Consider the following 27467-nt stretch of genomic DNA (forward strand, 5'->3'; position numbering starts at 1 on the left):
CGCCTGACTTCCAGATCCGCCGCTCATCGTAAATGACGTGAACAATTCCACAAAATCAGTTCCCATCAAACTCTTGACACAATCGCACCAAAATTCGGTCTGATTTCGAGTTGCTGACATCACAAACTCGAGCTTCAGCAGTGGATGAGGAATTCCTGCGTGGCCCCGTGCTTCTCGTGTCTCCCCGTTCACCTCGCCTTCTGCTCAGAAATATGAAAAGAAACAGATATTGCCGCGCGAGCGCCAGGACACTGAGTGCATGCTGTGTAAGTGCTATCTTGGCTTTGGAAATTGTGGTTTTAGGGGGATTATTTAGACAGAAAGAGAGAGGGCGAGGGAGCATGAGACAGGGAAAAAGTGTTGAACACATACACAGAAAGGTCCAGTTTACAGGAAAGGCTGCATGTAGCTACATTATATCTGCCTGCAGCTAAAGTTACACACACACACACACACATACAGTCTGAGTGGGCACAACCATCAGGCCCATCTGACACGAGCCAAGGAATGAAAGGTATTTTATTTGAATCACTGCTATCTTTCGCCGGTTGCCACAGGGAATTTAAATTAAGCGGTTCGTTTCCACAAAAATACCCTCAATTATTCCACTTAGTTTTGTTCACATGATTGATACCCTGTTCAGTAACCGATTTCTATCAATATTATCTCCTTGTGGTCATTTCATCAGTTCAAGTAAATCTTTGAAAGGCTCCATTTCGGCCTGCAAAATGTCAGCAAGCCAGGAAAATATGCACTTTATCCTCTCCCCTCCTCTCCGTCCAGTCTGTAAGACAGACCTATAAAGTCTAGCCCGAGTGCTGGTGAAGATCTTTTGTTTTCACAGCACTTTTAAGTACAAGTGTTTGCCCTTGTTTGCACTCCTGCATGCATTCACCACACAGAAAATTGTCCCGATTAATCAGTATCTTTATTTTCTGCTTGCCCACACTGAAAACTAATCTATAAACCTCTTTTGTTAAACAGTTACAGCAGTTCTCTGTAACTCTGCAGATGCAACACCAACTGCTGCGCATTCTGGCACCGGTTATGTAGCTGAGTGACATTGTTCCTTCATGTCACCACATGAGGGCGTGTTGTCGGAGGGTACAACCACAACACAGCTGGAAGCTTGAAGAGTCGGAGACACTGCAAATCTGAAGCATTTCAGCAAACACCAACCAGCTGAGAGAAACTGGAACTCCAAGAGTTGTCTCTTTGGGAGTGCAAGTAATGGTTATTAAAGCCATTTGTTTGGTGATACCCACAGACAGTCGCTAAAAAGCTATTCCAAAAAAATAAATAAATAAAAAAATAAGAATAAAAATATATATGTATATACACTGCCAAAAACTCAGAAGATTATTATTTTTAAAACACTGAAACCAATTTTGGGTAATTCAAATATGCAGTTATTCACTGGCATTGTTGTTTTTCAGAGTTAAGAATATTACTGGTTGAGTTTTGGATGTGCTGGACTTAACTGTAACCCTGCGGTGGTCACGGGTCCGAGCACAACGGGGGGATGAGGACAAAAAGGAATAACGAGAAACACATTTAACTATTGACTGCCACAAAAAAAACAAAAAAAAACAAACAAAAAACCTTAAAAAATATATTTTAAAAAACGCGAGAAAGAGAGCAGAGTGGGAGAGGCGTGGACGTGGGTAGGAGGTGTGTAGGGGGTGGGACACAGAAGGATGCAGGGTATGCAGCCTCATCCCGGGGGCTGGTGCACCGGGGAAAAAAAGGCCACCGTCTCTCTCCCCTCCAAATACTTTAACAGTCTCACTTTTGGAGACGCATCCGGACATCCGGAATCCCATCTGCCTCCCCCCTCCCTACCCTCTCTCCTCTCTCTCTCTCTCGCCTTTAACACCTAGCCCGCTTTCAGTCCAGGTGGCAGAGCGCACATCGGCCGAGGGATGCAGACTCTCATCTCCAACAACACACGGATAGCGGAGCTGGGAACAGCCGCCGACAGCCACGGCTCCGTTAGCTAAAGAAGACGAACAGCTCTGCATTTGCGTGGACTCTAAAAAAAGGATACATTTGTTCTCAATTCTTCTTCTCCCTTTTTTTCTTAAACCCAAGCGAGCAAATCAAGCTGTGTTCAATGCGCAACCATGCTCATCATCTCATCTCGCAGTGCGCTGCTGTCCGTCTACTACCCACAGATCTTCCTCATCCTCACCAGCGGTAGCTACCTGTAGGTTTCTTCTGAATGAACACATGTAATTTCTCCAGCAGGTAGTAGTGCCTTGTGCGCAAATTAGCCAATTACGCACAGGGAAATTGGACTAACAGAGAGCGAAGTTTTGTTTTTAGTGCAGGTGTTTATTTATTACAGCTGATTTTTTTTTATTTTTATGATGATTATTATTTTTAGCTCAGCATTTGACTTTGCAAAATGAAGAAATCCGACTCGTGCTTGCATCTCGTTCTGGTGTGGCAGAGATTTTATTTTAGAAAGTGAGGTAAAATGAAATTTGGACTATCCAGTCCCTCAATATACGGGAAACATGGGGAGGAAATGCGTGATTTGTGACGTACAGTTAATTTCATTTTATCCTATCATAGACTGCCAAGGAACAAGAGCTGTGGATTTTTCCTTCAACATATGGCCACGTGTGTCATTTTCCGTCTCATATTGAGTCATAAAGATTGAATGAATTCGCTTGAGTGTATGCATGTAGCCAATATTTAATCGGCAAGATTTGTGCACGTCCTAGTGTGTGCGCCGCTGATGAGATGACCTGCCCTCGTGGATTTACACATTACACCAGAACCACTTTGTCATAGAAGCACCTCGTCAGACAAGGGCCATAATTGGAAAGCAGCATATGGAAAAGCCTCATTTTTGGATTACTCCACGCTTTGCCCACAGGCCCAGGCCTATGTAATGAGCTCTTTTCTTACAACATTAAAAGACCCAGACCCTCACAGAGAGAATGATTGCTGCACCATACATGCCTCTCATTCATATTAAGGGCAGGTTCTGAAGCCTTAAAGTAGCTGTGCTGGTTCATGTTTTATATAATATAGAGAAAGAGAGGTGGACAGAAATGTCTGAATTTGAAAACCAGTTTTTCTAATTAAATACGGCACTTTCTTATGTCTATATAAGAGTCCATTAAATCAAACATGATAAGACTTATGTTTTTATTTAGTTATCTTGACAAATGTACCCATTTCTCCTCTTGACAATAACATCTTGATACCCAAGCAAGGTTTAAGTTGGGGGAAGAATTCAAATCTTTCTGATTTCACTCAGATTTCAGTTCCATAATTTCTATTGTTCTCTCTCACTAAGCCCCATTACTCTCTGCCTAGGGCGTTGTCTTCTGTGGTAGCTCTGGGTGCCAACATCATCTGCAACAAGATACCTGGACTGGCCCCACGTCAGAGAGCCCTCTGTCAGAGTCGCCCCGATGCCATCATCGTCATTGGTGAAGGTGCCCAGCTGGGCATCAACGAGTGTCAGTACCAGTTCCGCTACGGCCGGTGGAACTGCTCAGCCCTGGGAGAGAGGACCGTGTTTGGACAAGAGCTGAGAGTAGGTCAGTCTGGTTGAAAGTCAGCTTCTACAAGAAGTATTAACAGTTTTTCTCTGCATAGACACATAGACTGTATGCAAAAGATGGAGGCAGCCACTGCATGGTTACCTAAAGATTGTAGATAAGTTTTTGTTCTGCTTGCACCATGTTGGATTTTTTGAGCCAGAGGTGACTACATAAAGACAAGCAAGTCAATAAATAAGTTATCAGCTAATGGTAGCATACTTGGTTAGCAAGCTACAGCCACAAAATATACTGCTATACGAACCTGCAAAATCTGTGCTAACTAACATATGCTAGAATTTAAATTTCTAATACTGAAGCAAAAAAATATTTCATGAGATAGACATCACAGCTGGCCAAAATAGTTTGTCAGTTAATCCCAAGATAACCAGAATCAGAATCCTTTAATAATGCCTAAGGAAATTATGTATACACCATTAGTGCAAACATACCAAGAATCTCAGCTCAGTAACTTAGCAGAGGTGTGTCAATGCTCATTTCAATCAAAGAGGCCGTGTCCCAAATTTTAAGTCTTAAAAAGATCCAAACAGGTGAGTTAGGAAATATTCTGCTTTCCGACAGTTGTTATGAAGAGGAAAATTGGCTTTAGAGACTTAATCCGTGTTTCGTATCATGCTCTAAACATTGTTAATTTCATCTTTAATGCTGGTTATTTCAAAACCGAGTCAGTATGGACTGATGTATGCGTTCTAGTCAAAAACTTGGGAGTGACATCACTCCAGAGTTAGCACATTCCAGAAAAAGACAGGAAAAACAGCATTTGTTTTGGTTCTTAGCAAGGTAGAGCCATGCAGGTATTACTAGCAACACTGCATAATGCATATATTTTTTTGTGTTACAAAACACATTCATGGATAGAGCCTGAGTGCTCTGAAAATGCTTATTTAGTGAGTCAAAAATACAGAATAGTGGTAGTACAGATGAGAAGTTTACCGTTTTTCTACTGTTTATGTTTATTGCTGCCATCTCAGGGTATGTTGGTCTGCTCCGACTTTTCTGAATGGTAAATCCAAGTTGAGGGGGTTTTCCACAAAAAATTTCCAAATCACAATTTCCGACTTATTCACCATGAGTATCTTTTGGAGTCAGCCCCTAGTGGCCTTTAGAGGAACAGCAGTGTTTTACACTTCCAGTTCTACCATGGAGGTTGCTGCTTGTAGATTGTAGAATATGTGAAAAGTAGGCTGAGACTGAACGGCTTCAAGGACGAGACAGGGGTGTTTGAGATACTGACATAGTATCAAGTACAGATTGACAATATTTAATATAATATGACCTATTGAGAGTAAAAAGGTGACAGAAGAAAGTTTATTGGCTAACATTTTACAACAGTCTGATTAAATTAAATAAGGTCCAACAGGTGGAAATGATAGATGTGATAACAGGTGGACTGTTCAAACCAAGCCCAGCCAAGATTTCCCATCACTGAAAGTTGAACATCAGTGCGTAGACGAAGCCATTCTTCTTGCCACAAGAATCTCTTCTCATTCTTCTAGTGTTGCCTTTGAACGTTTGTCAGCGCTGAGAGGAAAAAGTTGGAGCACTGATGAAGGCATTTCTGTTTGGAGCTCCACACACGAGAGAACAATGAATGAACAAACTCCAACTCTAACGGCTTTGCTAGTATTCCCAAAGGGGATTTAAGCGACTCTGCTTGCCATGCATCGTGGTTGATGGGGCAAAGACTTTCTCTGTGAAGCCTCGCTTTAGGTCCATCTCTGAAAGCGATGCATAAACGCAGACACGAACACACCTCCCCGCTTTTAGTCCTCATTCTTCCCAGTTTTATTCCTCACAGGAGCGTGTTTGCTCCTAATGTGAACCTCTCATGTAAATCACATTGTAGTTGGAGCTGTTTTGTTGCGGTCTCGCTGTGGGTTTGGATGCACGTTTAATCTAGCATCTCTGGGAGCAATCACTTTCTTCAACATGGGAGACGGGCAGACGAGACGTCTGGATCGCTTTATTTCTTTTGTCAGAGGAAATGTCTCTTTTCTTTTGTGGTGTGTGAACAAGACTCAGAGAGACGCTCTAGACCTTACTTTGATCCTCGCGCCCTTTCCATGAGGAACAATTAAAAGACTTTATTTTAATAAGAAGTAAACTAGTTAGCAGGCTGCAACAAATGTGTGAGCTTTCTAGATATTTTGGGGGGAGGGGGGGTTGTAAAATAATTTCTTGTAAAATCACACACATCTGTCACCTGATTCTTACCCATTTTCTTTAGTCTTAAAGACAGAAATGTGAGCTAGGGTCTTAGCCCCCTCTCATGTGGCCAATGTGCCATCCACCACTTTATTTGATTGACCTGCTGAGCCTGTGAACTCATTAAATGTTGAGAAAGACCAGCGAAATTCATGCAAAACCACTAATTGAAGTCAGCTCCAGCAGCTGGATGGCAACAATGGAACCCTACATGCACTGCTGTACAATCAAAACAAATCACAGTGCGAAGAGATGGCTGTTTGGCTATTGAATGCGCCTGATGCCTGGAGAAAGACTCAACCATACAATATATCCGAATGGGTCGCAGATTCAGCCTGATGAGAGACGACTAAAGAGTTTGTTTTGAGTTATGGAACGAGCGAACCGCAGGCCTGATGGTTTGCGAGAGCGAGTTTGTCAGGTTGGAGGCGCGCCATTAGAATCGCCTCCACCAGAGACGCCATGGATTAATACTCTGGGGCTGCTCAGAAGAACGGAGGCCCGGCATTATCCTGATTGGTGAGCGGGGATATCCTGTTACCAGCTTCTGTGCCAATAAATCCATCCCCTTTCTGCCCCCCTCCCCCACCCCATAAATATCAACGTGTTTATTCTGAAGTTCAATTGGTGACACGCAAAAAGCTTGGAAATGGGCACATCTCAGTCGAGCCTGGCCACAGATTATTTCAACATGCAACACACAGCGGTATCATTTGCTGGAATGATGCGGACCGCCTAAGACAGAGACAGAATGACACTTGAGCTGCGTGAGAAATCCCATTGATGAAAAACATTAAGCAAAGTAACTGCGAGTGCTGATCTTTAAAGAAAAAAGAAGCTCCTCCAGTCAGCCAGTAGATGTCACTTGTGTTTTCTTCACCATGGTGATCACTGCTTCAACAGTTACCGACTAACTGTGCAGATCAGCGATGGAGCATGAAACAAGGCTTACGGAGAAAAGATGGAGTTATGAAACTGTGCCTTTACTCTTAGGCTCATTATTTTGCCTCTTACAGTAAATTTACGGAAGGCATTAACAAATACTGTTATACACCACTGCTCTCTTTCATATTTAATCATGTCCTTAAAGCAGTGAATATTTTTTTTCTCTAAAGCCAAAGAGCAGCAACCCAGCTTTGCACATCAATACATTTTGAGGGCTTTTGCCTTTTCCGGAAAGCTGGAAACGAGGGACTAGAGAACTTGTCGTGAAATGCAACAAATGTTTGGCTGCTGGGGTAACCCCATAAAATTGAAAGGCCTTTTGTCTGCCCACACAGAAGTGTTTTCTTTTATTTTTGCCTTGCGTGTTATTTGACGTCAAGTCAAATCAAATCATTAAAAAAACAGAAGAAGGACACTACAAAGCATTGCACGGTGACCAAGCTTTACTTGGACGGACCTTAGGACAGACTTCACAGCTAAAAGAGAATAAAATAATAATAAAAAGGAAAAGTTAAAACAAGACAAGCAATGCATATGCAAATGCCAAATATTCAGCCTAGTTTAAAAGCCAAAAACATAAAATGTGTTTTCAAATGATTTTTTTTTTTTTTCAAAAAAGAACGCTAGTTTTGGAGAGGTCCTGATTTAACTCTTTACCCCTTGAAAGCCTAATAGGAGGAATCCTTGAAGCTTTAAGGTGTCCCGAGAAAATAGATCTTCAGCGGTTTGGTGACCTCATGGTAATTCTACCATAGGTCTGCATAACCTCTAATTGAGCAGAGGGCTAATTAGCTAAAAGGAGTGACTTGGTAGTGTCAAGGAATCAGTACATCAGAAGTGACTTTCAATGGGTCAAGACAAAAGCCTTTAAGCTTACAAACATGGGCCACAGTCCAGAAATGCTGAATGCTATATTGTCTTTAAGCCCAACTTTTTCCTGATAGCAACACTTTTTGCTAAGAGCATTTGAAGAGATGTCAGAAAGACAGAGAATAATGTCTTTCTGACATCTTGTCAGGTTGCTGCCTTGATAAAAATGAATATAGTATTGAAGGGTTCTCTGTTAAATCTTTCAATGCTCAGTTCAATTCAGTTTTTCAAGTAGAAATGTTAAAAATCCCTTCAGATGTGTCCTCATGAGCTGAAAGGTATGTTCCACTACATTAAGATCAGGTGACTGATTTGACCATTCTCTTTGCCTGGAGAAACTCTTGGGTTGCTTTTGCAGTATACCATAACAATGCCTCCACCATGTTTGATAGATAGTGTGGTACGCTTCGATCATGAGCTGTTCCTTTCCTTCTGCATACTTTTCTCCTCCCATCATTCTGGTACAAATTCATCTTGGTTTCATTTGTCCAGTGATTTCTTTCCCAGAACTCTGCAGGTTTCTTTTGATGTTTTTTGGGAAAGTCTAATCTGGTCTTCCTAACCAATCTGCACCTTAGTGTAAACACTCTGATTCTTAGATTTTTGCATCTCTTGAATGTAGACTTTGACAACAGCAACAGGTCCACCTGTTCTTGACTTTGTTGTGAAGTTGTGAAGAGGTTTTTCTTGACCATGTAAACATATATTTCAGTTTTCTTCTGTGTTGGTTTTGGTGTTGCTGAACTGGCCAGTGCATATATTCTGTTTAAGAGTGAACCAGGTTGTTGATTTGGCCACTCCTAAAGTTTCTGCTGTCTCTCTGATAGGTCTGGTTTTTCAGACTAATGATGGCCTCCTTCACGCCCATCAGCATCTCTATGAACCTAATATTGGAATAACAATGGATTCGGTATATTAACATGATTCTATTTCTTCAGGCAGCAGGGAAGCAGCGTTCACTTATGCCATCACGGCTGCTGGAGTTGCCCATGCAGTAACCGCAGCGTGTAGCCAAGGCAATCTGAGCCAGTGTGGTTGTGACCAGGACAAGCAGGGCTACAATGACCAGGAGGAGGGCTGGAAATGGGGAGGCTGCTCAGCTGATGTCAAATACGGCGTGGAGTTTTCGCGGCGTTTCATGGACGCCCGCGAGATCAAGAAAAACGCCCGGAGGCTGATGAACCTGCACAACAATGAGGCCGGGCGAAAGGTAACACATGATCACAAAACTCTATCTGACCAGTTGTAAACTAAACAATAAAGCAAATAATAATTAAACGATGTGTGACATAAAACGTGAGCGTTGGTAAGGACGACTCCTAAATAGAGCTGTGCCACAGGCCTACAGCCCATTCAATGAATTACTAAGCATTAAGTCAGAGTTGAGGATATTATCCCCCGCCTCCTTTCTCAGCGGCAGCACCAAAGACCACACTTCTGCGCCACCACAAATACTGAACCGACTGGAGGGACTTCCAAAAATGCGATAACCACGAGGGGAAAGACAGAGTTTCTCTTAAGACCAGAGCTGTAGACAAACAAGTTACAACATGATGTAATTATGAGCTTTAAGTCATCTCACATTGAAAATGCATCGAAAACAAAATACAGCTCGGTCACCAAGGCAAACAGTCACCTGTCAATTTTGTCATCTGAAAATATTTGTATGGCAATATAATATAAATCTGGCTCAAACCACAATGTAACTCTATACATGCATGGTTGCACAACGGCTCTGGTCAGTTTTCTCGGGCTGACATGCTATTCTGTGGTCTCAGCAAAGGTAAAGTTAATTAGAGACTACAGTTCGGGGGTATGAGTTATTTTCCCCAGGTTTTGACATAAAGTTGGCCTATATGTTGCTGTGCTGAAAGTTGAAGTGCCCACAGAAAACCCAGCTCACCAGAACAGACAGACTTGAAGGCTGAGCGAATGCTATTAAGCATTTTAAGCAATGGACCTGCAAATTTAAAATGACCATTTGCAACACACAGAAGTGTGTACACCCCCGCGCAACGTCAATTAAATGTCGAATTATTCAAAATGATGAACTTGTACTAGCTGCTTACTTTTAAGTTGAATGGTCAAGTGTTTGTTCTCATGTGAAATTAAAAACAGGCCGATTCTATTCAAAATACAGGAAACCAGAGCAGCAACTTTTAATAACAGATTCGATCCGTTTTGGCATGAAGAATATCGGTGTCACACAGATTTCTGATGAGATGCTGTGCCGTTCTTCAGAGACATTTCTTTCAGCTGTTGGTGTTCTGCTGGATTCCAATCAGGCAATACACTTGGCCTGGTCATAGTTTTGAGTTTTCCTTCCTTTAGAAACTTTTGTGTGCTTTGGATGATTATCATGCTGGAATATTCGTCTTCTGCCAGTCATTTTGTCAGCCGGTATTTTGGGATTTCCACGGGTAGCCATGGCCCATCTATAAATGTCATCTCTTCAACCTCCTTTGCATTCATTCAGCCCCGTATCACCTTGAAGCTTCACTGCTGGTGTGGGGGTCCCGGACGAGTTTGCGCCAAACACATTGGAACCTATCTAAGGCAAATAAATGTATCTGGCTTCATCTGACCAAAGAATGCTCTCCTAAAACCAATTTTTGTGTGGAAGAGCAAGCAGGACCTTTTTTGGAAGTCATCCTTAGAGTGTGCACCGTCCTTTCGCAATGTCTCAGATGTCACACAAACTCTGACTTTCACTGATAAGATAAACAGAGGCTCAAAAGTTACCTCTCAGATTTTAACTAGTCTACAGACTATGGTCTGTGGTGATATTTCAGGAGGTTAGTGGCACTATGGCTGGCTCTGTTACTCTTGATTAGTGCTGCAGCTGTGTTTTGACTGCTTTTGAGTCGGTTACTGATCTTTCTCCATGTTTTTCCAACCTATTTTTCAATTCCTTTGGCAATTCTACTCTATAAGAAGCCATAAAGCAGCCAAGCAGACAGACAGCCCATAGCTTCAACATTAAAAGGGCTGTGGGGGATCAACACTGCTAAAAAAAAAAGAATTAAGGGAACACTTCATTATCATAGTATAACACAAAAATCAGTTAAAGTTTCAGTTATGAAGCATGAACCACTTTGAATGAATTTATCTGCTTTGATTAAAATCAAAGTGATAACATGTGGAGACGATCCTCGAAAAGGGAATGGTTTTGCAGGTGATGCCCACAGACCATTGCTGTCTCCTTATCCTCATCCCTGTATACAGTATGATGTTGCAGGCAGCGTAACGTTTGCCACACCAGTTCCATACTCTTCTGCATCTGTCACATGTGCTCAGTGTGACAGTGTTTGCTCAGAAAAACATGCATAAATAGCTTTCATGTTCATGTTATAGGGCTCTGGCAGTGAACTTCCTGCACCTCTTCATACAAAGGAGCAGATACCAGACCTGCTAGTGCGTTGATGTTCTTACACAACCGTGTCCAGCTCTCCTCGCGTAACGGTCCATCTCCTGGTATCTCCTCCACATTGTTGAGAGTGTGCTGGGAAATACAGCAACCCTTCTTGGATGGATCAACCCTGAATGGGTTAGGATTTACATACCAGCACCCCCAAGCACCACCGAGGACACTAGCAGTAGCCAAAACTGAAGAAAATTCAGTCAGGTGGGATGAGGAGAGAGGAATGGTCTGTGGCCAGCACCTACAAAACCATTCCCTTTGTGGCGACTGTCTTGTTGGCTCTCCAGTGCACCTGTTGTCACTTTCATTGGCACTAAAGCAGATTAAATCAGAATGGTTTTTGCTTTCTAAATGGGCAAGTTTATATCCATGAAGTTTAACTGACTTTGATGACCAAATGTTCCCTTAACTTATTTTGAGTGGGGGATGTTCCGGCAGTTAGGCCAACTGGAAGTCAAGGATTTACTCAGTTTGTTCTCATGATAATGAGATTTCTTGTGTGTAAGCAATCTCAGGTGTAATTCATTTTTATTGCATTGAGTTTCTATTGTAAGACCTGTGTTTTCAAAATACTCTTTCTTAAGTTCTTTGCCAAGTTTTATTGTTAATTGTTACTTATCCTACTGATTAGGCTTTTAACCACCATGATTAATGTGTACCAACCTAAGATCTACTCTCTGTGCGCTCAGATCCTGGAGGAGAGAATGAAGCTAGAGTGCAAGTGTCATGGTGTATCTGGTTCCTGTACTACTAAGACCTGTTGGATCACCCTGCCAAATTTCAGAGAGATCGGTAACCTGCTGAAGGAACGCTACAGCGATGCAGTTCAAGTAGAGCCAGTTCGAGCCACGCGGCTTCGCCAACCCTCCTTCCTGCGTCTCAAACAGGCTCGAGGCTACCAAAAGCCCACAGACACAGACCTGGTGTACCTGGAGCGCTCTCCCAACTATTGCGAAGAGGACAGGGCCACAGGAAGCACAGGGACAAGAGGAAGACTGTGCAACGGCACCTCGAGCCTCGCAGACGGCTGTAACGTGATGTGTTGTGGTCGGGGTCACAACACACACCACTACACGCGAGTCTGGCAGTGCAACTGCAAGTTCCACTGGTGCTGTTTCGTCAAGTGCAACACATGCAGTGAGAAATCAGAGGTTTTTACTTGCAAGTGAGGAAACAATGAGGCAGGGTACCGAGAAAGGAAGGGAAAAGGGACAAGGGTACGAAGGGAAGGGAATATGAGAAGCTGGAATTGGAAGTGAAGAATTTTGGAGGTATTTATTACATTTTGCACATTCTGACATCCCATCTGGAATGGAAAACAAAGTGGAATTTGATTGGGAGCAACAGACATAAATATTTAAGACACGTAACTGCTTGCATGCTAGAGTAAAAGTGACATGACAGTGAAAGGATTTTTAAGATAATATCAGTGACGTATCCTACAGATGTTCCACAGAAGAAGAGAAAGGCGACTGTTGGATCTTGGAAAACGTCTGGAACACGCTAACTGGAAATACTATGAAGTAAGATTGCAGCGGAATGCGTTCAGCTCTACACTGTACTCAGTTTGAACACTGAAAATGAATTATTTATGTCAAAATATTTTTCACACTTAGAGGATGGTTAGCAAATTCACGTGCTCTGGCATTTTTTTTCCTCTCTCTAATTCATGCGGGCCACAATGGTTTTGTCATATGGAAGCTCAATTACAGCAACTAAACAGCAAAAATGATCTTTTTCCATTTTTTCCTCCCATAAAGGGCAACTTACTAGTGCTTTATTCTCTTTTTTTGCACTCACGTGGTTATGTTTTCTTTTTTTATGTCATGAGACATTGGTTACTTTGGGGAGCTGTTGGGTCATGGACATACACTCACCGCCGATGCTTTCCTATGCCAAGAACCAAAGAGGCAGAAAAATACACATGAAGTACTTTTAAACACCGTACTTGTCAGTTTGAACGGCACCTCGTCTTGACTGTGTTCACTGTTTTGTTTTTGGAAGGCTCTTGACTTCTGTGAAAACCATGTAAGCCTCATTGGAACTCTATAGAGGTGCAATCAGGTTCAGATACATCCAGCATTCCCATGAACGGCAGAGACGTGGAATTCCACATTCATGGTCTGTGCTTACACAAGGCCTTCCAGCGCGGTTTAGGCCTGCCTGGGTGGATGGCATGTACCCCAACCACACGGAAGAGGGTATGTGAGGATCAAAGGCCTCAAAGCTATTTTTGGACAGAACCCTTAATGTATTCAGAAATGTTTATTTAGGCTTTATATAACTTACAAAACATTTTGAAGAGTATATTTTTATATGAGGAACGTGGCACTTTATGTCATTTAAGGTGGAAAGAAAGTCACTATTTAGGAGTGCTTTCTGACATCATTGTATACAGATTGAAAAGCTTTAAGTTATTTGGAATTTTTGTTTTTCTTCAAGGTTCCTAAACTGTAAATATTCTACATGTTTTATCAAAAGTTGACCAGATCGTCTATCTTCACATGATCCTTCATAACTCAGAGTGGGCTCTAATAGTTAGTTGTCAAATCAAAGTAATGCAAAGGCAAGTGGAAACCACTAAAGTGGACCTATTGTGCTTTTCCTTGTTTTCTATCACATATATAATGCTACAATGGTGGGTGCTCATATTAAACATGGAAAGGTTTTCAATTAATGAAGCCTGAAATCCTGCTTCAGACTGCACTAAACACTTAGTTTTAGTGTGTTTTTCCAACTTCGACTCTGTGTAGTATTCACTGAGAGGGGGCATCCTAATATGGTCATCTAAGGGACAAATCTTGTATTTGTAAATGGCATTGTAAATTGGCATCCAATCAGAAGAAAGTTGACTTAATGAGAGGGTTTTATTAAAGGAAATGGATGAATACAAGATAAATGATGATTATTTTGAACTGTGAATCACTCAAAGCTACTCTAGAGTCCAAGTATTATAATATGCAGCTGGAAAACAAGCATAATAGGTCCCCTATAAAAAAATAAAAATAAAAAGGTACATGGAAGGTGCTTATAGACAGTACATGGGTAGTGTAAAAGAAAGTGCAAGTATTTTGTATTTGTCTTGATGGTGCTTTTGGTTAACAGTTTCCTAAAAGCATAGCTATAACTTAAAGAAATTTAACTAAATCTGTATTTTATTTGTTTTGTTGCAAAATTAGAGTCTGCAACACAAACATTGACAGTTGTATTTCATTCTTTTTTTTTACCAATAAAATTTCTAAGGCACCTCTAGCTTTTTTGTTTTGTGTCACAAAAGGCCAACAATATTTCAATAAAAACAAAGAGCTCTTTGATACACGCAGTCCTTTATTATGCATTAAACTCATTATTCATAACCTCATAGTACGACCCAAAGAAAATGAAGCTTTGAAACCCCAACCAGAAGGCACAAGTACATTATAGTAGAGGCCTGTGGTGTAAAATGCTGACATGGGAAACAAGAAATCATGACCTTGACCAATGTGGTACTAATGTGTTAGGAGATGACCACATGGCTGCAGCCATGCCACCTCATTCAGCCAGGCTGACTTGCACAGGCTCTTTCCTGTGAGGCTGAAAAGCATTGCAGCCATTCAGTCAAGTGCGACTAACAGCTGTTTTGTTAGCCGTCTGAAATCCTGGGGACCGGAACCCCATAAGCTCCCTTCACTATGTTGGCGGATCGAGAGGAGAGTCCGACCAATTGTTTCAACACATTTTGTCATTAAAAAATCAGGTGCAGAGCAAACAGGGTGGAGCAGGGTGTTGGCAGGCGCATAAAGCGCTGCTTTGTTGAGTTGTCAGGACCGTTCAGCTTACCCAGCAGCAGGAGGGATGTCATTCTGCAAACTAATGCTTATGGTCCGATTCCTCTCACTCGCTCTGCAGATGCACAATTCCAGTATGTTTTTATCTACTGCCTACTGATGTAGAATTGCTATCACAGGTCAGCAGACCAAACATGGCTACAGCTAAACAGGAAATACAATATTGATGAAATATTCCCGGAAAAGTCTCCGGAGTCTGGTATAATAAATAATAGATTGCTCAAAGTATTGTGAAGTGTAAGTTGGTGTTATTCTAGAATGGTTAGAACTCATCCTGCATGCCATGATCTCTCTAATGACTTAGTTTTAATCATTAATGGATAGAAATAGAAGATTAGGGTGAAATTCACAAAACTATGTTAAGTATTTAACTAATACTGTTATAATCCTAAAACAAGAATAATTGGAAAGGCAAGCAAAAACACGGTAAACACACTGGGCCTTGTTTTTAAATAATGACACATGCATTTGTATTACTGCATTTCCCCCTTAAATCGCCTTAGCTTATAATATCGTGAATACCATATCTGTGTAGATAAGTGGATATTGGAAATACTTGAACAAGGTCTTCATATCATGACCAAGATGCCTCCATTTAATTAGGTAAGGCAGGGAGGGGGTAGATTACATCATGTTTTGGTCATTCTCTGTTTCATGGTTACTGCAGAAGTCACTATGGGCCTGGGATTAAACCCAAACCCCTGCTGGTATCATCTGTGTCTGTGAAAAGCAAAAAGCCAGGATACTGCAGTGCTCTTTGTCTTTGGATTAAACCGCAAAGCATCAGCCCTGCCAAAAGTTACCAGCATGAGCTCGCCACTAACAAACTCATTTCCCAGACTCGGATCAAGACAAAGCCAGAGCTCCTGGCATCCTGACCTCTGCTTCTATACCACAGATCTTTTGTTTACATAATAGTTTAGGCTTGAGTACCAGCATTACTGAGGTAGAAAAGTACGTTATAGAGCATAATACATACTTTTCTGATCGCACTTTTTTGATTATTGTGTGGGCAGCAGTGTGACTGTTAGCTATCCTGGGCAGGCGCAGATAATATTTGTCTAATACTAAGCAGGCCTATAACCTGAAGAAGCTGCTTATGTACTTGGTAACATTCATGAGGCTTTTAACACAAGCTGCATGTTCACCCATTAGCGTACACATTTCATGTATTCCCTTCTACTTTACATGGAAACCTGTTTATGGGTTGAGGACCTTCTTTCTCCTCACAGATGTTTTTTTAGGAGTCTTTCCTCACAGGTTTGAGCAGCAAGGTTCCATCTCGCTCTTCCACCAGGAAACCCAACTCCCTGAGCGCGGAGTAGTCAGCTGTGCCGCAGCGTTCCAAAGTGGCAATCAGTTTCTGGTTCTCCGAGTTGTGCTCCAGGAGGTTCCTGATGGTGAAGATTGCCCACTGGCTGATGACTAGAGATGCCCGGTTAAGGACAACAATGTCAAAGTTTCTGCTTTAGAGAGTGGAACATGCAGCTGTTCCATCTTTTATTTTTAAACATATTTTTCAATGACTTATTATTTCCTTATTTTCTCCTCATATTTATACAGCTTCAGAGGTAGATCTTCATATTAAAGATGGGAAACGTTACAAATAATACAGTCAGCATATGTGGAAGCAATCCTTGTTAGACAAAAGCTTGGGAATCAGTTTCTGGCTTTCTCATAGAGAGGGGATCTCCATAATACAGTAAGGCTAAAAGCAGCCCCACCCACCTGCTCTTCAAACCTTGTGTTTCCAAGGGGCAGCCAATGAGAAGAAACCAGGTTTAAAGAGAGATGAATAGCTGAAACTACTCATTTCAGACAAAGGACAAACTGAGGGGTTACACCACAGCCAAGTTTATGAGAACTATGGATGATTTTGAACAGATTAAAAGTGAGCAACAAAACAAAACACATTACTATTGCCTAAAAACAAGCATCCATTTAACACTGCTGCATCAATTTAAATCAAAATTTGTGGTCTTATTCAGTCTCTTTTGGAATTAAGTTTTGTATATTTGTACATAAAAGCCGGTGAGTTTGCATCCCCCCCCCCCCTCCCAAAAAAAGCCAAAAAAAACAACAACAACAACTTTGCATCGCGCTACAAGGTAGTAGATGTCATGCAAGATGGATCTAGGAAATGATTTGTTATAGAAAGAAAATACAATACCAACAAAACCTGGAAAATAGATCAAGCTCTTTCAACTCATGAGCAGTTTTTATTTTCCCTGGGTCATTGACTTCAAAGACAGCCTAACAAACAAACGGGTTTGCAGACAGGTTGTGTATACTTTGCATTTCAGGTCACCCCATACACACTTTTTTTTCTAGATAACTACATTTTGGATGTAATGGTAGATAGACTGGGTTGTGGTTCTGTGTGTGTGGATGTGTTGGTAAGCAGACATGAAAGATAAACATGGGAACAAAATCAATGACCTGAAGACATATGCGTTTTCTCAAAGACTGTCAAAAAGTTGTGACAAAGATACATTATGTGTGAGCTCCCTCCAGTTTAAAGTCAGGGTTTGTGGGTCTGATGAATGCGGTGCTGGAAGCGTCACTTTCTTTTAGTGCAATAAATAAGTGAAAACTGGAGCTCCGCAGTGTACCAACTGTTTATTTTCTTTCTTCCAAGGTCTGCTGGTACCCATCAGCTAATTGAATCAAGCCCAATAAAGTGTAACTCCACTGGATAGAAGAAGAAAGTTTAGCATTTTACTTTGGTTGTGTATTAAACTGGATTTAAAGTTTACAAAACAAAATTTGCATGTTGAATTAGCCATTTTAACACCAACTGCAACCCATCACATGATACTGTCAACCATCTGCAAGCACAGCAACTAGGGCTGGGTATCGTCACTGATTTCTAGAATCGATTCAATTCCGATTCACAAGGTCCCGAATCGATTCGATCCATGATTCGATTTAATTCGATTCGATTTAAATCTGGGAAATTTTGACAGTCAGAAATATTATAATTCAGATCAGTACATTTACATATTTTTGTATCAATAAAAAGGAAGCTGACACACGCAAGACTTTATCACAGGTGTAAGCGTCACAGCAGATGCCTTTGTGTCAAAGTAGCTGAAGATAAAACACAGAAAAACATGAAGGCGATTTTCCTGGCCTGGGATTTTATAAAAATATTCTGCAGTACATCAAAAACGAAAGAAAACCATTAATCAACATATGAACATCACCTCTGACGTTACAGCGGTTTTATTAGAGACACGGCTAAGCGTTTTGCATTTTGAATAATCTTAAAAAGTTTAAATTTGTTCAGTATTGAACAGCAGAAATGAGGTTTTCTTTTCGGAAGAATGTAAAAGGGAAAAAAACAGCAGCCGACAGCGCTGTAAACAACAGTAGACTTGTGCGTAACAAGCAAGCGAATAATGAAGAAAGGGAAACTGTTCTTGAAGTACAGAGAGAGAGAGAGAGGGAGAGAGAGAGAGAGAGCTGTGCATCGTGGTGGAAGCAAAACAGTAAAAGTCAGAGTGAATTCATGACGATGTTTATGTGAAGCGTTTGGATCTTCTTTTGCTGCTGGTTCGGTCAATATTGTTTGGAGAGAGATCAAACTAACAGCTTTAGAATCGGCTTATAAAGGGCGTGAACACAAAGCGCGGACCTGCCGACAGATCAGAATCAGCGAGCTGTCGGCTTTCAGCCCCGACCGTGAGAAAGGCGACAACTAACTGATTCTGATCCGCGGGTCGCGCTGTGTGTTTAAGTCTATGTGCAGAATCCGTGTTCCTGCTCTCATTTACTGTCTTAACTGTTTGGTGGTTCTTAAAATTTTGTGAGATGTCACCTGAGATTCTGGCATTTTGGGCAAAATAAATTTATATTAAAGAATCGATTCAGGATTTTAATGAATCGATTTTACGTTATCCAAGCCAGAATCGATTTTAATCGATGAATCGATTATAAAAACCCACCCCTAACAGCAACATAACTCTCTTCACATTTCGGCACTCTTTCCTTGCCAGCCAGTACACGCTGCAACAATTAAAGCTCAATGCAAAGTTGTGCAGGCAAGCCCACTACCTTTACTGTACAAATATACAAAGCTTAATTGCAAAAGAGCCCACAAACTTTTTGCTTAAATATGAAGAATGATTTAAATAAACATGAAATATGGCTACATTACCACAGCTTCATATTTATACTTCACAGAAAGGATACAAGGATTGTTGCTGTCAATGTTGCAGTTATCCAAGATGAGGGGGATGCCTTCAAGTTCTCGCACCTATGGGATATAAGAAAATGATATCAAATATAGAGTAACTCAGCTGCCAGGTCCCCAGCTAATTTCACAGTGTTACCTTCTAATGAATTAGAATTAATTACCCAATTTCTTTTGCTTGTTTTCACTGTTGTTTGTTCAACTTTAATGGTAACATATTACTGTAACGTAACGTGAGGCGTTGTTGACTACTTGATTCATTATCATCACTTCACCTGTCGGCTCAGCAGGTGTACTCGCAGTGAAACTGAGAGCTGAATGAGGCAAAACTAGCACAACTATAAATGACAGCAGTAAGCAGCTGCCTGATGACTCTCACATTGAACCAATATGAGACCAGTGTAAATAAATCATCAAATGCCAATTTAGTATATTTATCCTTGGAGGTCATTTATTCCCAAATTCTACTTTCCAAAATCAGGAAAAAATAGAGCCTGATATAGCTTGATACAAAATGATTTTGGCTGCTCCATCCACCTCCATCTCAAACTATCCTCAGCATCCTCTTTTTAAACCAGACCTCTCTGTGGATCCGCCTTCATTACGTCCATGAATCGTCTCTCTCTGGTCTTCCTCTTTTTCTCCAGGCTGGCAGCTCCATCGTCAATATCTTTAATGAAATATATCCACTGTCCCTCCTCTGCACATGTCCAAACCAGCTCAGCCTTGTGTCTCTAACTTTGAACTGTCCCTCTGATGTACTCTTTCCCAGTCTTGTCCATCCCTGTCACTGCAGCTACTACAGCTCAGCACATCAATTTTGTTCTTGAAAAATCAACCAGTACCACTCATACTTCAGGTATGTCAACTGGACCAACTTGAATAACACATTATTTTTAATTTAACACTGGTATTGGATCAGTACTCAGCATCTACTGAAGTAAAAACATTTACATATCAAGACCACAAACTGTCTATTGTTTATGCAAGAATAAAACCAGATACTCTTAATGAGATGACTTATTAAGTGAACAAAACTATAGCAAAAGGTCTTGCTGTACAGTCTCTAGTTACTTTATATCTCTTTTTCAGGAGGAAATAAATCTGTATAAACTTACTTAAACAACAGATACTTTATATCCAAGATTTACTGAAAGAATTTGTGAGACGTTTATCGAGGTTCACGATTCGAGTTAAGAAACAGCAGACAAAGGAACAGTACAGAGATGCCCTTAGCAGAGCCTCACATCCATGCAAACAAAGCAGTGTGGTTGTGGGTTAGTCTAAGATCACCACAACAGGACAATCTGTTCTTTATCATCTCATTCTATAGGCTTAATTGTTGTATTTGCTTTCTGATGCCCTCCGCACGCCGTTGCGGTTACTCTCCAAACACACTGGAGCAACAGAACAAGACAAAGTGCTGAGTTACAGAAAATGGAAATGTCATTTACACTGTCAAAGAAACACAGAGCACGCAGGTCTGCGTTTTCCACTTTAGGAATCATTGTCTGAAGTTACTGAAATTATATTTAAACTCATAAAAGGGATGAATAACAAGCAGCTGGACCCTGACTTTCAGTCCGGCACAAGCAGTTCCTCGCTTTGCATGCACATCTTAAATTACAATCTCTCCCAAAGGTGAACAGAACGACATTTGGTTTACTGGAAGAAATCTGGGTGAAAACAGATACGTGGTGATTTCTGACCACTGACAGACCACAGATCAGCATCCATAAATATTATACAGGGGCCAACTGAGGGTGGCCATCCCACAAGCATTCCACAAATCTGTTCCTATTAAGTACAACCGAGTCTACAAAGTGATGTTGATACTGTCTGCTTTATTACCCATCTGTGCTTTACGCTGATAGCTGCATGCTGAAAGATGTCAATTGAGAAAAACTGATAAGATTTCTAAAATAAACAAGAAGCTAATGTTTCACATTTGAGCGGAAAACCGAGTTGTGTTGAAAGAACCCACAGCCTCTCGCTCAATTAGACTTTGCACTCGTTTGCACTCCTCGGGAGATTTGGTTTGAGGTTGCATGCAGCAGCCCATTTACTAAAACCTGCCTCTGAGCATGATCATTTAGTGGAGAGGTCAAACAAAGCAAACTAATTCAGGTCGGCCTCCCAAACCTCGCAGTCACATTTACACTTTTGACCCTCCAACTGTGTTGGACTGATTAAGGGTATTTGTTTAAATGCTAGGAGACCAAGGATCGCATTAGAAGGGCAGACCAGCAGGCTAGAATAAATGTAAGCAAAGAAAAACATTTAAATTTTAGGGTTTGTAAATATTTTCCTTTTCTAAATTCGATAATTGTTCTAAACCATAATTTCCTGACAGAACTATCAGTACATATTATAAAACTAACCAAAGAGGCTTTGGGCAATTTTCAATATGCTAATGTGTCTCCCCGCTTCCTTCACTTGACTCGTCCTTGTGTCTTACCTCCTCCTACTGAGGATGGGAGAGAGACAAGGAAGAGAAGCATATAAGCACCGACATTTACTAATGATGAGAATATCCATATTCCCACGTATAAAACCTTACCGCTGCTCATCTTTCACAGCTAGCACGTACAGGTAGGAATCAACAGGCACCACGTGATAAGATATCATGACAATATGATGTTTTACATTTTGCAATATGCTGAGTGTTGCAATAACATATTTTGTGATTTATTTTTTTGTAGCCGAAAATGATGTCCTAAAGTTAACTTTCTTTTCGGATAAAAAGATACTGACAAAAGTTATCTCACTTCAGTTATTTTTTTAGTGCAAAATGAGATATTCAAGCACACAAACACTGTCACCGAAACCTGCCATCCATGCTGCCGGACAGAGTCAGTCTCCTGTCACTTTACAATTACATGGTGTCAAGCAAGCAATTACATGTAACCCATTTCTGACAATACAGCAATTATCTGTAATAAATAGGCACATAGTGCTGTCTGTTGCAGTCTGCATAGACAAAAAAAAACATTTAAGTATCACATTTGCTCTCAGCAACCTTCCTGTTCTACAGGAATATAACCAGAATGCAACCACTCAGCTGAGTCAAGTCCCCTCAAATTGTGCTCATTCAGACTCATAGTAGTGTGTTGGTAGTCTTCCTGCATTTATAAATTAAACAGCAATTATTTAAAATAATCTCTCAGAGAGTGACTGCAGTCATTCCAAGTCAGACTGCAACCGTTTGCAGAACAGCTTCCTATCAGGCGACCTGTGCAATCACCTTGTGACCAAAAGTGGTCATGACTGTTAAGCTCTGCGCAGCCATTTAGTACAATATGAAAAAAGTCAATACAATCATCAGTCAGCCAGCTATGTTTTTGTAGATGCAAGATGGTTGCTGTCCTATTTTTACTGTGACTGAGTCATTAGCTTGCTCTGAATTAGAAGGTAGCGTTGTTTGCTCAGCTAACATTTATCTCATGAAGATGGTGCATGAGATAAGCCATCTTTTACGAAGTATCCTCACAGTATTATTTAATAAAATACTGATTTTTTGCTGTACCTCTATTGACAATAATGGCAAGGAAAATATTGTGATACCATACTGCATAGATTTTTCCTCTCCCCTACTAGATAGATAGAAAAAAATAGCTAAAGTGCTTGAGCAGATTTCCCCACCTAACAGTTATTTCAAAATGCCTCCGGGTACTTATTTGGGCAGCTATTTTGAAGTTTTACTTAAAGAAACGCTTCAGATGTGACAGATTTAAGTACAAGACTCTGTGTCTGTCTCTGACAGATAGGTAGACAGACATAAAGTTCTCTTTATGTCCCACGAATAGGATAATCATGAAATACTGTATGTAAATTCTCAACATATTTAAAATGGCAGCATATGAAGGACTCTGAGGTGCAGAAGTAAGATTTTTAGGTCAAGGAAAGACAGAGGACAAGTGGAAATATGACTCAGCACATTGAGCTACCTCTGATCTGGAAATTATGGCTTACAGCAAAATTTTCATTCACTCTTCGTCACAGTTGTTATCAAGTACCACCACAAACTTCCATCCCTGCACTCATTCATTTGTCCAAACCTTGTTCTGGTTGTTGGTATTGCTGTGGCAGAGGTTTCCAATGAGCCTGATGAGATGTGCCTTAAAGCTGATGACAGGAGAATAAGAAGAAGAGTCTCCATCTCCACTGAAGGAGAAGTTCTGAGCAGCACTGAAAATATTCTTACTGGCCTTCCCAGTGGCGTGTACCTGCTCCAGGAGCTCTGCATGGACAGTTTGTGACAGACAACAGGAAAAGCAGAACACCTTCTGAGAAGCAGCATAAAGCTATTCAGATTATAGCTGATTTTGACAAATGAGATTCTGCTTTTCTCCTTTAAGAAACAGATTAAATGATAAACCTCAAACTTTCCAGCATTTGGACTTTGCGGGCTGTTTAATGTCTGCTGTTGCTCGGTTGTTGACTTAATGGCTGTTTTTCATTTACCAACAGTAGTTACTAGAAGGTCTGGATGATCCTGTAGGAACATGAACTGCTTGTGGTCTGAGGTCATCTCACACAGCACATCCAGCAGACTAATCACTGTTAGTGCCTCCTGCAGGACCTGCAGGGGATTGCAACAAACGGGGGGCAGTCCACAGAGTAAGAATCTTTTGAGACACAATACTGAGTCAAAATGACTGAAACATAGGTTAATTCATTTCACACAGGGTAAGACTAACAAACCCAGGGTGAAAAACCCGCGGAAATTGTGTTGAATTTATGATCTGTACCTCATCACTGGACGCAGAACCCGTAGCAAGTGTGAGCACAGCACCACAACCTTTCTGGAAGGAAGTGGCCAGGAAATGAGCCACACTGGGAGGGATGCCACAGTCTTCTGAGCCCTCCTCTCTTAGCTGGGCTAAAAGTAGCTCTAATAAAGTAACTCTGAAAAACAAAATGTACATCTATATGAAGCATCTATAGTTTTTATTTAAATATTAGCTGTTTTTACCACTATTCTGTGCATCAATTCTCTGCAGTGCAAAAACCAAACAAACTAAAATAATAATAGGTTGAAAGGTGTTGTAGCATACATTTAACCATATCTTTATTTTTACAATTCTGTTTGAATGAATTGTTCATGTTTTTGTCCAAACAACAAAAATGAAGTACCTATCATGGTGAGACATTTCAGAGTACATGTTCTCCACCAGCGATGAAGACTTCAGGAAATGCTGTGTTGCAATCAGCACTCTGAAAAATCAATAAATAGCAAAGGGAAAGTAGCACTTAAATACGCCCTTAATGCATAACAACAGTTTTCAAGTTAGTACCATGATGATGCACTTACGTCCAGTCCAGCTCAGGCTGAGTCCTGCAGAGCTCCATCACCCTGAGAGCCAGCTCAATGTTCTGTGGCTTGGACAAATCTTCCACCTTGGCCTCATCCAGGCATGTGTGGATTACCATCGAGGTGTAGTTCACGGTCTTCTCATCGTCAGTGCTAAGCAGCTGCCTGTTTGGATACGTTCGGGTTGACAGAATTACCAATATAGAATTTGCATGTGATTTTGGAGTCAAACAAAAAGATGAGGGTGAGATTTTGGCACACAGAACTTACAGGAAAAGGTCTGGGAAGCTTATCATCCAAATGTCATCTTTGCACAACTGGTTACCAACAGCCAAGTTACCAAGAAACTGGATGCCACAGCGAAGAGCTGAGCCACAGAAAACCGATCAAAAATAAGAAAAAACATTCAACATTCATTTTCCTCCATGGTGTATTGCTTTTATGTCCCTCTAGACTGTTAAAGTTTTTTGCCTACTCTTGAATACAAAAGAACTTGACAGAACGGTTTCTTGTAAAACTCAAAGAACCCTAAAAAAAGAAAAAAGAAAAACAGCTCTTGATAGTGACATCGTGACAGGATGTAAACATTAATGACATCCTCCCCTAACCTGAGTTGTAATATTAGCTGGATGCACACTTCTTCTGGTAGGCGGATGTAGACTGTTGACAGAAAATAGTTCTTATATGAAACTGCCTACACAAAAGGCATAATATTTTTTTGACTAGTCAAAGTCATAATTTCTTTTACAATTTGAGCACCACAAGACAAAAACAGCACAATCTACTTCCATCTCTAACAACCTCTATAGCTCACTTCAAAACAATTTAGTTGGCTTTGAAAGGGACAAAGGAAAAACACATAAGTACTGTACCTTAAGCATCAGTAGCTGAATTTTAGACTTACGTTCGAAGATGGTATCTGGAATCTCCATATTTACAGTAGATAAAAATCTCAGGAGTTTGAGGGATACATCAATGAAACCAAGTTCCCTAGTTGACAAAGACACATTATGTCAAGTGTTTCTTTGTCTTAAGAAAGGAGGTGCCCAATAATCTAACAAACTTTGACATAATATTATAATAAACTGCAAAAATAGCACTTCAACAAATCCTGCAATTGCAAAGATATAATTGTACAGGTTCCTTAAACATAAACTGCCAAATTTTAGCAGGAAAAATGCTCAAGAAGGATTTTTAGCAGAGTTTCCAAATAAATCAGTCACTAAACTCTATGACCATTGTTTACTTAATTAATTTGTATTTACTGAAAGATCCCCCTCATGCTGCTTTGTGATGTCGGGGATACCTGAGCAGACTCTGGTTACGTATACTCTGGACACAGGAGTTCCTCTGAGCTCTGAAGCACTCTGCGGTCAGCTGGAGCTGCAGGGTAAAGGTCTGCACATCCTCACTGTCCAAGCCGGCAGCCTGCAGCTCTTCACAAAGTCTGGTCAGGACCTTCACAAGAGTGGAGAATGTCTTCTCCTCCACAGCATCTCTGACAACGACAAACAGGTGAACAAATACACAATATTCATTTCATTTGCAGTACTCTCACTGGGAGACCACCAGATATAAAACACAGATGTAGTTAATAACGCGGTATTTGCACTACATTAGCTGGATCTTGCGTGAAACACTGTCTTTTTTCCATTAAGAAAAAAATAAAAATGAAGTTCACAATTTGAATCCAAATGTGCGGGATACTCCTGTGCTACAAATTCTACAGAAGGGAGCATAATGTCACGTGCACAGGCCGTTAAATTTTAATAAGCAGAGTTAGCTTCTGCACAGGAAAAACAATGCCAGTAATGCTTAAAAATGTGCTTTTAGTGCAAAACCACGTACTGAAGCTATACTGCTGATATGTGTTAGTTTTGTTTTTTTATGCTGCAGCGACAATTATTAGGTCTGAGTTCAGAAACCGGGCGTGCCGTTATATTTGGCTGTGCGTAGTTGACAGTTGGGTATTTTCAAGTTACTGCTAGCTTAGCCGGACCGCACTGATACGGCCCATTTCCGTATAAAACATAAATAAATTACCCAGACCTCACCTGTATTCGACATCCCGCAGCGCAGCTGTAAATGTTTTTAAAGTCTGCAAGTGTTCAGGTCCGTGTTTTTCATTTAAAATGCCAGCGATGGACGCTGAGGTCCCCAAAATGATGTCGGTGGAAGCTGCCATGTTTGCCTGTTTCACGCTTGTGGGCGGGACGTCCGGAAAACTCTTTAAGACATTATTGGTTCAAATCAGTATGGGGCGGGGACTGAGCATGTGCTGCTGTTTTCTTGTTGAAGAAGAGTCTCCTAGACTGCTGTGTAATGAAGGCTGTGACTGCAAATAGACTCTACAGAATGAATTTTCATGTGTTTTTGGATAAAACTGTGGGTAAAAATGACTTAACTATTCTGTGTTTCACTGTAATGATTTGATTAAGCACTTAGCACTGAGAAAGACAGAAGTAAAAATAGAACTGATGAGAGCCATCAAGCTTCTGGAGACCAAGGTTATTTTAGTTAACTAAAAAAAGGTACAAACTAAAAATACATATGAAATAACATTTTAGTTGACTAAAATAAAACAAATAAAACATAGACTTAAATGTAAAACTAACTGCAATTATTTTGTTTTCTTGGAAAACTAACTAAATTTGTTTGTTTTTTTTAAATAGAGAGACCAAACTCTATTTACACTAGTCTAATTTTGTACCCATTATAACCTCCCTAAAATTGCTATAGGATGCAGCTGCATTCACATCTCAAATCCATTCACCACAACCAACATTTGAAAAGTTCAAATGTCAATCCATTCAACCCAGATAGTTTATAGAACAGCTACTGCAACTGCAGCTGCAAAGCCGCAAAACAAGCCTTTGTGATTTCCATGTAGAGTGGCAAATTTTAGATTACAGATCCATTATGGTTCTCCCTTGTATTTCCACTGGCCTGGAACAGCACAGCAGTGGTGAAAAGCAGCTCGCTGCTGAGAAGAGTTGATTACGGATGGTAGGAAGCATCCACCTCAAGCAATTTGTCAGCCTTAAAATGAGGCAATGAAAGAAGCAAACATTCCCTTTATAGAATTCCCATTATTCATTTTTCAAGTGGAATA

General features: G+C 40.7%; 2 protein-coding genes across 2 annotated transcripts; one reads left to right on the top strand and one right to left on the bottom strand.

The window, feature by feature from the left end:
• Positions 1-1740: 1740 nt before the first annotated feature.
• wnt7ba (wingless-type MMTV integration site family, member 7Ba) lies at positions 1741-14389 on the top strand. The gene is made up of 4 exons (XM_085250760.1): positions 1741-2206; positions 3331-3557; positions 8537-8808; positions 11709-14389. The coding sequence occupies exons 1-4, from the start codon at positions 2124-2126 to the stop codon at positions 12186-12188; spliced, it is 1062 nt and encodes a 353-aa protein (XP_085106886.1). The 5' UTR covers positions 1741-2123; the 3' UTR covers positions 12189-14389.
• atxn10 (ataxin 10) lies at positions 14327-26551 on the bottom strand. Its single transcript, XM_085250758.1, has 11 exons — positions 26410-26551; positions 25662-25853; positions 25260-25345; positions 24626-24722; positions 24356-24520; positions 24178-24258; positions 23793-23949; positions 23506-23623; positions 23100-23281; positions 19041-19104; positions 14327-16271 (listed from the first exon to the last, which is right to left on the bottom strand). Exons 1-11 carry the CDS (start codon positions 26538-26540, stop codon positions 16087-16089), a joined length of 1458 nt encoding a protein of 485 aa, XP_085106884.1. The 5' UTR covers positions 26541-26551; the 3' UTR covers positions 14327-16086.
• Positions 26552-27467: the final 916 nt, after the last annotated feature.

The sequence above is a fragment of the Mchenga conophoros genome, linkage group LG17, assembly GCF_057382185.1.
Source record: "Mchenga conophoros isolate Kocher_MC1m ecotype Shallow Benthic linkage group LG17, M_conophoros_male_GT1.1, whole genome shotgun sequence".
Taxonomy (NCBI): Eukaryota; Metazoa; Chordata; class Actinopteri; order Cichliformes; family Cichlidae; genus Mchenga; species Mchenga conophoros.

Excerpts from the sequence above, each read along its gene's own strand:
- wnt7ba (XM_085250760.1), top strand. The coding sequence starts at position 2,124 with ATGCTCATCATCTCATCTCGCAGTGCGCTGCTGTCCGTCTACTACCCA. Across the intron at positions 3,558-8,536 it reads TGGACAAGAGCTGAGAGTAG|GCAGCAGGGAAGCAGCGTTC; the intron begins GTCAGTCTGGTT and ends CTATTTCTTCAG. Across the intron at positions 8,809-11,708 it reads ACAATGAGGCCGGGCGAAAG|ATCCTGGAGGAGAGAATGAA; the intron begins GTAACACATGAT and ends CTGTGCGCTCAG.
- atxn10 (XM_085250758.1), bottom strand. The coding sequence starts at position 26,540 with ATGGCAGCTTCCACCGACATCATTTTGGGGACCTCAGCGTCCATCGCT. Across the intron at positions 25,854-26,409 it reads CTGCGGGATGTCGAATACAG|AGATGCTGTGGAGGAGAAGA; the intron begins GTGAGGTCTGGG and ends TGTCGTTGTCAG. Across the intron at positions 23,950-24,177 it reads GAAATGTCTCACCATGATAG|AGTTACTTTATTAGAGCTAC; the intron begins GTACTTCATTTT and ends TTTGTTTTTCAG.